The sequence below is a fragment of the Watersipora subatra genome, chromosome 7 (assembly GCF_963576615.1).
Source record: "Watersipora subatra chromosome 7, tzWatSuba1.1, whole genome shotgun sequence".
In the NCBI taxonomy this organism is placed as follows: Eukaryota; Metazoa; Bryozoa; class Gymnolaemata; order Cheilostomatida; family Watersiporidae; genus Watersipora; species Watersipora subatra.
Window position 1 is genome coordinate 64,924,744 of NC_088714.1, and position 10,749 is coordinate 64,935,492.

At 33.1% G+C, this 10,749-nt stretch overlaps 1 protein-coding gene across 1 annotated transcript; it reads left to right on the top strand.

Moving 5' to 3' along the window:
- The first annotated feature begins 1,087 nt into the window (after positions 1–1,087).
- LOC137400998 (MFS-type transporter SLC18B1-like) lies at positions 1,088–10,749 on the top strand. The gene is made up of 11 exons (XM_068087339.1): positions 1,088–1,363; positions 2,921–2,994; positions 3,345–3,492; positions 3,970–4,038; positions 4,911–4,998; positions 5,872–6,014; positions 7,540–7,635; positions 8,519–8,628; positions 8,921–9,016; positions 9,487–9,658; positions 10,522–10,749. Exons 1-11 carry the CDS (start codon positions 1,088–1,090, stop codon positions 10,747–10,749), a joined length of 1,500 nt encoding a protein of 499 aa, XP_067943440.1.

Sequence of the window (10,749 nt, forward strand, 5' to 3'; positions counted from 1 at the left end):
TATAGTGAAGAATAGTGAGCTAAAGCTGCACAGAGATGAGTTATGTTCAAATAATCCACAAATGTCCATATATAGTTTCGTCGTTTGTAGACAGTATCTGGTCCTCTGTGCTCTCTGTTCTTCTGTCTTACTAGCGTATTTTCCTTCGCGACTTATTCTTACCCATCCTGTTCTACACTGCTTTACATATCCTTATATTTAGTGTTATGTGATAGTCCATTGGCTTTCCGTGAAAGCTGACTTGCATATTACTATGCTAATACCTGAAAAGCCTGATGCATAATATGCCATTAGAAATAGTCGAGTTTAGCAAATCCATCACGCCTCTTCATGGAAATAAATCATTTTATTTATTACAGCGATTTAAGCAAGACACGGTGAACATTAGTTCCACAGGAGTGATCTTGCATTAATAAGCCCAACATTGAGCAGGGGAGAGGTGAATAAAGAAGGCCATCAATTTCAACTATACTTTGGTATACTTTGGTATACAAACCAGGTTAGTAGAATGTTTAATAACTCTTTTCTTCAAAAGTTCTCTTTCTGTCCTGTTTAACTTCCTCTGTTATTATTGGCCTTATGTATCCTTATTTTATTGGTCTTTATGTATGTAAATACCCACTAAAGATGTTGAAAATTAGATTATAATGAATGTCAGTTAGTATTAATGTTTGGGAATATTTGAAATATGTGCAGAGAGTTAAGTTTCAGGTTTGTTCGCCAAAAAAGAATATAGGTTTTTATGTTTTGTTTCTGGTGTTAACAAAGATAATTGTAAAACACACTTTTGCTATTTGCAATTGAACCTGTTGAAACATCAAAAACTCAATTGATTTTTTTTTCTTGAATTAATTGTACAATAAGCTGCGATGGAAGTAAAGAGAGACGATATATGTATAAACTAAAGTGTATAAACTAACACAATGTTTATGTTCAGTTTTACTGATTGATATGTAGGCTACTTTTAGTACTGCAACTAAGCCAAAAGAACTAGACAAGTTAAATTACATGTCTCTCACCAGTGTTCAAATTTGGGACTTTTCAGTTTCCCGTGGAGTTTGATGTTGTTATTTTAGGTTGATTAACTATGAAAGAATCAAGTGATGATGATGGGACGGAGCCGTTATTTGCCAATGAGCCTGACATGAAAAACAGTCTACCTGATACAAATTCTAATAAAAAATATGGAATGCTCCTGTTTTTGATGTTTCTACAATGTTTATCACGAGGGTCGGATACATTGCTCTACCCATTCTATCCAGAGGTAGCAAGGGCTGAAGGTGTCACTATGGCTTACATTGGACTGATCTACTCTGCCTATGACCTTGCTAGATTTATCTTCTCCCCATTTTTCGGCACAATTGTAAGCCAACCTTTATTAACTATTAAGGGACTTTGTAGTACATATTTGCTATACAAATATATTTATCGGAATTATTTTAGATACAAAAAATAACATAAGGTGAAGAGTAAGAGATGTATTTACAAAACAGCTGCCATAACTATTACGAACTTAACTTGGGTCTCTTTAGTCCAAGCATAGCCTTAGGTTTCATTTAAGTTTTGAATAACAAAGTTTGAGTACATAGCCATTCATTTTGAAAGCTATATTGTAGTAGATCTTAATGAAAAGGTTTTCACTAGAGGCTAAAACTAACATTAGATCATGGATGGAACTGCTTGAGTTAAACATTTTTCATCATGTTGGCACAACTCCCATATTTCCATGGGTATCATTAAATTTCAAGCTAAGATTTACGAATGCATACTATACCTTTTAAACAAAAGACCTGATTGCAGACCTGCACTCATGTTAAGAACACTTACTTAGGTCTTAGTTATTCAGAGAGTTGAAGGTTATAATTATCATGTCTACTTACCAATGTTAGAATATAAATATTCTCAATAGAGAGGAGGCAACTCCAACTATCGTGCCGCTGCTTATTATATGCACAAAACAGTAAGAATGTTATAACTGTTCAGAAGTAAATAATCGAGTCCATTTGTAAATTTTATTGGTTTGACTTGAATAGATATTTTTTTTATGATTTTTTTTATATTTATGAGTTCCTATGATCTTAGTTTTATTAATTATTCCCATTAGAATTAATGTATGTAAATTTCAACCTGGTCCAAGCAGAGAAAACAACTTCGGTAAAGTATTTGGTAAACATTTTAAACCATAAGCTGTACTGTATACTACATACCATAAATAAAAATGGGTAGATATAGATGTTTATTTTTAATAAAAGCTCTTTTCACTACGATGATGAAAACAGAAAACAGAAAGTAAACATTTCGTATATTTGGCTCTTTAAACATCAAAAACATTCTAGGTTAGGATACAATACCAAAAAGTGCAGAAATTGATCATGTGACAGCATAGAATGCATCAGATCAGTTACATGTACATCAAAAATGGTGTGAAAAAGTAAACATAAACAGTAATGGCTCGTTTACTTGACATATTTGAATAAGAATCCTCCTCCAAAGCGATTTAGAGTTACTCAACTAGAGGAGTTGTCTCCCTAGCAAATATCTTCGGTAGAGGGACGCCGTCTCCGATGGTTCCTTTCTTTTTGTAAAGAATTTATGTAGCGTAACTTGCTTCTTCGTTTGTTTCTATGCTGTTTCCGGAGCCGTTCCAATTGTTTAGTTCTAATACGCATGCTCCGGTTTGGACGAAAACCGAATTTATGTTCAAATTGCAATTTTGTTGGTCGAAAACCGAAGCGTTCGAGAACCAAGGCTCCACTGTATACCAAAACATTATTTTTTACATGTAGATTGAGCATCATTTACTAAATTATTTGACTTATTGAACTTATTTTTATTTTTAAATATCTACAAACAAAATTAATGGAATTTTTTGATACAATTGATCTCAAAATTACCAGAGTAAATTTATTTGTTGTTTTAGCTAACAAAATGGCCACCTAAAAGTATGTGTATGGTTGGAACTCTTATATCAGGAAGTAGCCTAATACTCTTTGGGTAAGTTCAAATACATGTAATAAGATTTAAAAGAAAGAATTATGAAAAATATATGTTTTATCATCAAAACAGGTATTTTCAAAAGCTTCCTCAAGTTATCACCCTTATCTGTTCACTTAAATAAAGCAATCATGTTACATATGTTTTTAACTCTGCTGTGATCAGCTGCCACTGTCACTTGAGGTTTCTGTGAAATGTATAATAATGACTCAGATAAACTTTACTTCAAATTTTGCTGCAAACAGTTAATCTTGCATTTAAATTGGAATTCTTGGGAGTCATTTCATCTTGCTTGAAAAATGGCAATTTCTGTGCTGTCCAATAAAAAATGAAAAAGCTAATTATTTTAGATATGTCAGAGTCATATCAAGTGGATGGTGCTTCCTAGCCTTATGTACTACACTGCGAGTCTTTACAGGAGTAGGCTCTGCAATGGTAACCATTTCAAGTACTAGCATACTACTGAAAGCTTCAGGATTCCAGTCTAGCAATGTCATAGTATGTATATTGCTAATACAGCAAGACTTTTAAACATTTTTGTATCTCTATACTTTATGTAAGAGTGTTCAACGCCTACTTAATGTGTTTATGTGTATAAACTATCATTGTAGTGATCCATGTCGCTATTTTTATAACATACTTCTATATCTTTCAGCTTGTAACCATATCAGCTATTTATGTTCAATTATGCAGCGTGTAGTTTAGAGTGACAGAAAAGTCCTTGTTTAAATTTTAAACCTTGTTTAAATTTATTTAGCCTGAAAACACTGTATTAGTTAAAGAAAATATACTGACTATTGATGTTACACCTGTTTTAGTAAGTCTCATTAGACTTGATTAAGTTAGATAACAAAATTTGTAATTAATAAACACCAAGGGCTTCTATCTTTATATATTATTTTTGTATCTAAATTGAGTTTATAACCCAATTTTTAACAAAATGAAATATTTTTAAACTCTACTTCCTGTTTTCAGGCTATAATAGAAATAGGGACTGGGATGGCTTTTGCTTTTGGTACAGCATTAGGAGGCACATTATATGAGGTAAAATTTAATTTATTTTTTATCATCGCATTGTTTGAGACTAAACCTCTGCAAGGCAGGTTACAGTATTAAACAATGTAGCAGCTCTCAACACTAACTTCAAAGTCTTATATTTATAGACACAACCAGAAAGTTAATCGTAAACAACCTTGACATTTTTGTATGCAAGGAAAAGGGACTTTTTCAACTTGATAGAAATTTGCCTGATTTTCTCTGGCTGAGATTCGTTGATTAGAATTGTTAAGATGTGTAGTAGCTAATATAGCCTTAGGGAATTCAAACTCTATTGTTTTTTAGACACCACTGATGAAGTTTCAAAATGCCATGTAACTTTTGAGCATTGCTTCTTTTTAGTGTTATGGTTATAGGTTAACTATTAACCGTAAAGGTAACTGTATGATTGTAACTTTACATTATAAATGTTCTGATTACACTGGTTTACACAATCCTAGTATTCTATAATTAATCTTTTGGTCTTTTAGCCGGGCCGACGGCGACTAAACCGTCAACATCCTGTACAAATTGTGAGGGAAAACTAGACACTTTTAGAGAACTCGAAATATGTGTGTGTAAAAGCACTGTGTTCTACATCAGTGATGCACCCGAACAGCATCTAGAAGGCCGAGAATAAACAAACCTATTCATCAGCCACTTCAAAAGGATTTAAATACTAGCATGTCTCGACTGTTCTTGCCCACGAATACCATTTCCTTCCTGTTGAGATAGTGACTTTGGTCAAGAAAATACCATAAATCATTTAAACTATCACACACAGTTCTTTGGAAATTGGCAAATGCCTTCAAAAGCCTATTTAAATGCACTTCAGATTAGCTATTTGATCATACCTTGTTGTCAACTTTTATCCGTCTCAGTTTGTAGGATACGTTACAACATTTTGGGTCTATGGTGGAGCTTTGGTCATCTCAACTCTGTTCATTGTAGTCTTCATTCCAGCTGTTGGTAAGTCTTGGAGGAAGGCAATATTACCAAAGTAAATACCAAAGAAATAGTAAAACTGTAAAATCGGTTAATATTCATTGTGTGACAATAAAGAAAACACTACCTACGTACTTATTGTGGCAGTAAATTTTGAGTGTTAAATACTTGGTGCGTATTTTGAAAACGTTAAATACATACTACGGAAAATTTTCTGTTCAATTTCTATTTAAGCATCTAAAAGATATTTTTACAATTTTTGTTTAACATTTTTGGCAATGATTCACCTTCTTTAACGTGTCACCAATAAATGTGATTAGCTATTTGACAGTAATTTACTACAGTAGAATCATGGGATGGATTATCTCACCTATAGTGACAATATAAGCAGGTGCTTGATCTATTGAGAGTTGCAAACTATTAGTGCAACAATTATGGGTACAGCAATAAATCTTTGAATTAAATTTTATTCACAATTTATTCTCAAAGCATAGTTAATTATTTTATGGGGCTTTTTGTTCAAGCGCATTGGGCTTTACTGTAACAATCCTCAAAGGGAATGTATCACAATTTGCGGTAATGGTTTTAAAATAGTGTAATGGTTTAAAATCGCAAGTCACCCAAAACGATTGTATAGTAAAATAGTTTATTACTGACATTTACAAGCTGTTATAACAAGTTTCAACAGGTACTGAAGAATTCTAACATCAACTAGCCAACTAGTTACCTAAGCTACTGACAAGTACTAGCAAGTGCTAACCCATACTAATATCCACTAAGAAGAATAATCATGAATTAATTAAGTACTATCAGGGACTAGCAAATAGGTAACAAGTACTAACAGGTGCTAACAAGTAATAACATATGAAATTCTATAATTCTTAATTTCTATTTCAGTGGAAGAAGAAAAGAAATCACAGCAAGGATTGTTCCAACTACTGACCATACCAGGATGTGGGTTGTTATGTTTGACTTATGTTCTGGCAAGAATGCAAACCGCGAATCGCACCATTGGTCTTGCAGCGCTGTATATAGAAGAGGTAAGTATTCCACTGCATGCTAAAACTCCCTTAGCCATTTATTCCATAGTCTTAAAGTCTTAAATTGGGAGTTAGAAGGAATTCGAATAACTAACGAAAGTTTTTGGAAAGCTATTAATTTTTTAAACATTAGCAGATACCCTAAGATGTGAAGGCAATTATAACGAGATGGTATTTATACTCTACAGACTAGCTGAAAGTTCTGGGAGTTCTATAAATCACTGCCTATCGACAGGTTTGCCATTGTTATGTATACAACTCAGAGGTGATCTCGATTGGTGGGCACCACTGAGACTGTAACATAATAAGAACTGTTCATTATAAGGTTTTTTGAGATCCAGCAGCCATCTGGAGCACACAATGTTTAACCAAAGCGTTTGTATGCTGTCGCTATTTGCTTTATGTAGTAGCGTATTGGATAACTGTATGTACATGTAATTTTGGTTCCTAATCGTGATTGGAAGAAAATAATTTCTGTAATCGATAAAAATAGCAAAATTATTGGTATTTACATCATCATGTTGTTATTCACATGGTTCACTTATAATTTAGTAGTGGCTCAACATGGAGTCTGCTAGTTGGTACAATTCCAAATACTCCATATGGCATTCATATTTAAATGTAGACAATTAGAACTATTGGGTGAGAGAGCGACTACAAGTTTCAGAAAAACAATAAAGTTTATTGTTTAGATATATTTTGCTCGGTCTAACAAAACAACCGCGTTTATTTTAATAGTCACATATACATTTCATGCCATGATAAGTGGTTCTGTCCCTCCAACCAATCTGAGCTGTACTCATCTGCAAATTTTGGCTATAGCAGTGTCTCATCTTTAACTGTAAGAAGTCTTTCTGAGGCTAAACCAAGTATAGAAGCCATATTATGAGCATTTGTCAACACTACTGTGATATTTGGATGATTATAGAAAACAAAGAGTATTTTAAAGGTGTATAATAACTTATAAGTAAAATTGAGAAAGAATTTATAAATCCTGGAAACCACTAAGAAGTGTCAAAAATGTTTCACTGAAAAGTTAAGATGAAAAATGTTCACAGCAGCCAATCATGAAGCTCTTACATAGCGGCGGGTAAGAAAATGAGTGTTACAACTAAGCACTCAATATATTTAGGGTAGCTGCTTCAGTGTAGAAAGTTTATCACATAAATGCTCAATATATCCAATATATTTAGTTCAGTGGAGATGTTCTAACAACAAACTCAAAATATCTAAGGTACGCAATTGGTTCAGTGTAGCAGGTTTATCACCTAAATATCAACTCATTGTTACCTTCATATTTCAAGACAACCTTTCAAGCCTGTGAACCATCCAAGGGTAGTAATATTGGTATTTACTTATTTATCTAGTATGTTGGTAATAAGGAACTATGAATCCGTTTCTGCTAACATTCTATAGCTCTAAGTTCTCACTTGGCTCACATAACTCTATTTTCTCTTCAAATACTTTAATTTTGTCCCACTAAGCCTGTATAATCTGATCAAGTTTACATAACTCTATTTTCAAGCTCGGAAGTAATCCAGCTGTTCTTGGACTCCTCTTTGCCGTCTGGTCAGCCTTTTACGTTGGCTCTTGTGCCGTAGCTACAAGGTTACTGATTAAGGTGAGATCTGTACTTTTTGTAAATAATTGAACATATATAGTAATAGTTTACCATCCAACTATTGCATATGTAGCCAATAACTTGTTCTTATAGCGAGAAGTCATAGGTAACAGCGTATATACAATAAACTACAAACTACACACTATAGAGTATAGATTATAGAATATAAACTATAGTCTTTAAACTAAAGATCATAGACTATAGACTGTAGGCATCAGACTAAAAACTATAGATGAAGGAATATGAACCCTAAACTAGAACTATAGGCTATCGGGTATCCCATATAAACTATTGACTGTCAACTGTTGACTAGACATAAATTAAAGACTATAGATATTTAAACTAGGATTGTAGATAGTTGACTATAGACTCAACTAACACTCAAAGAGAACAGACTAGAAGAGTGCTTTAATAGATTATATATGATAGACTATCGACTCTAAACTGTAGACTAAAGTTAGTAAACTATGAAGTGCGAACTATAAACTATAGACTATGAGCCGTACAGATCTCAGACAACACATGACCATTGACAGTTTAGGGGTAGCAGATGAAAGATGGAACATACCAGATTATGGAAACTGAATGAAAATGGTCAAGTTGCTCATTTACACTAATCATTTCAAGTCTTTTTTGTATGTGTTTATTCTCAAAGATCTAATCACTGTAAAAATTTGTTAAAAAACAATAGATGAAACCGTTTTATCTCAAGTAAGTATTGCGTATGACAGAGTGAAATATTGCAAAACACAAAAACTTCTCTTCTAGCTATTTAACTCAAGTAGCTTACTCTAATTTTATTTAGTTTTAATATTTCATAAAAAAGTTATGCATTAGGTTTTTTGATAAATCTTTCTAATTATACTAATGGTCTGTTATACAGTTCCCACAGAGTAATTACCGTGCTTTGGTAATTTGCTGGATTTGGTCTGGTGTCACAGTTCTACTAATGTGTCCTTCACCTTTGCTAGACTTTATATTTCATGGCAAAAAGTAAGTAAACATAATATATGCTTAAATCATTTTAAGATTAACTTTCAAGAAGTCTGATCACAAAAGTTACTAGTATAGTGAGATTTCTAGGTTTTGATGTAGCCGTAACAACTATATAAAACCTAGCAATCTCACCATACTAGCAACTTTTTTGATAAAGTTGCTAGTACCTTTTTGATACTGGCACCTTATTTGGATGAATTGTTGCTCATACGTACTATCGTACATCTCAATAAAGTCTCTAACTTTAGATGTTTCTGTTGCCTGAGCATTTATTTCCGTTTCATTGCAGGTACTTTTGGCTCACCACTATTGATACGGTATTTGTGGTGATTCCGACCTCTGTTATCTACATAACACCTTTCCAAGCGGCTTTAAATCTTGTTGAGTAAGTATTATCTACCTCTGTTAGAGAAGTAAGTATTATCTACCTCTGGTAGAGAATTAAGTATTATCTACCTCTGGTAAAGAAGTGATAAAGTTGTGACACATATGGCTGCAATGCAGGCCACTGTTTTGGAACAATTAGAGAACTGTAGTTTTATACTGTGTTACAGCAGTTGTGGGTGAGTCATCAACGATGCGAAATCAGTTATATACGACATATATGGCTCGTTGACATATATGGCTCAGTTATATACATCATATATGGCTCGTATGCCATTGTAAAATTATTTATATAGGTCCCTACCTACTGATACTGGTATATATGTTACCTTAGGTATCACATTCAGCTATAATCAAATAGTCAGTTGCAACATTCATATGCGACCAGAACACAGTTGGGTTTTAGATTTTTTCTGAGCCTTTAGTAAGCCAGATACAACATACATCTATATTTTTTGTTATACATTTCAGGGTAAATGGATATAAAAGAGACAGTCTGCATACCTATGGAATGGTAGCAGGTCTTGTAAATGGTGCAATGTCACTTGGTTCTACTATCGGGCCTGTTATATCAGGAGCTATCATTGAGAGCTCGGGTTTCGGATGGACCACAACTTACCTAGCATTCGCCAACTTTATTATGGTTAGTTATGTATGGGTCTACAGCTAGTTTTGTTAAAAGGATACACATTTGGTGTTTTTATACAGGAAATCTAAAGAAACCATCTTTTATCTCACATATTCAACCATGTTTGTTTTCCCTCTCATGGCTATAGTGCTTATAAGTTGGGTTTTCAACTCATTAAGAACTCTCAACTCAGACTGTGTTATTCCTTTAAAGTGACACATTGTATTATTCTGTCTAGTGATCTCTGTCCCTGATCAGCTTTCAAAAAATCTGTAACTCTTATTGCATTCTGAAGTAATTTTACAAAGACAAATAATGCGAGTTCATTTGTTTTATCTTCAAATAAACTCTGCAGTCAGCATAAAAAAATTATTCAAACTTGTAAAATATGGATAAAAAAGGCTAAACGGTTTTTACTATAGAATAACAAGTTTATATTCTTAGTATATACCTAGTTATCTGGTGATGAAATAACCTACTGACTGACTGACTATGAATACCAAATAATATGCTGTATCCTTGTGAACAGGTTTTTATAGATTTTATGTTTATAGCAGTATTTTTAAGTTTTTGTTGTAGATTACATACTTCTAAAGAAATAGTGATTTCGACGGTAAAGTTCACCAATTCCCTGTGAAGCTTCAACATAGTGCTTTGTCTTGATTCATAAATGTGTTTTACCACAAAATTATTCCACAACAGAAAATATTGTTTATCAACTTTCAATGTAGTTTATAGTATTTATTACCAACTTTTACATCAAATTTTATTTAACATACTTAGTACCATCCATTGTTAGCATATACCATATCAAAGGTTTTCAGTTATACTGTGTTGAAATTTGTTTAAGCTTTTTGTTTTATCATTTCCATTTGCAGGCCCTATTAATTGGATGCTACTCTATTTATATGAGAGTCACGGGTCAGCCAACAGAAGTAGTAGAGTCTCAAGATAATGAACAGATAACGGAAGAAGCTGTGTACAATACAGAGAAAGTAGACAATGTGAGAGAGGTTAATGAGAAGATAATAGAAAAATACTTGAAGCATGAAGACTTGACTAAAGTTTATCTTCAACAACCAGCCTCTGACTCTAGTAATAAATGA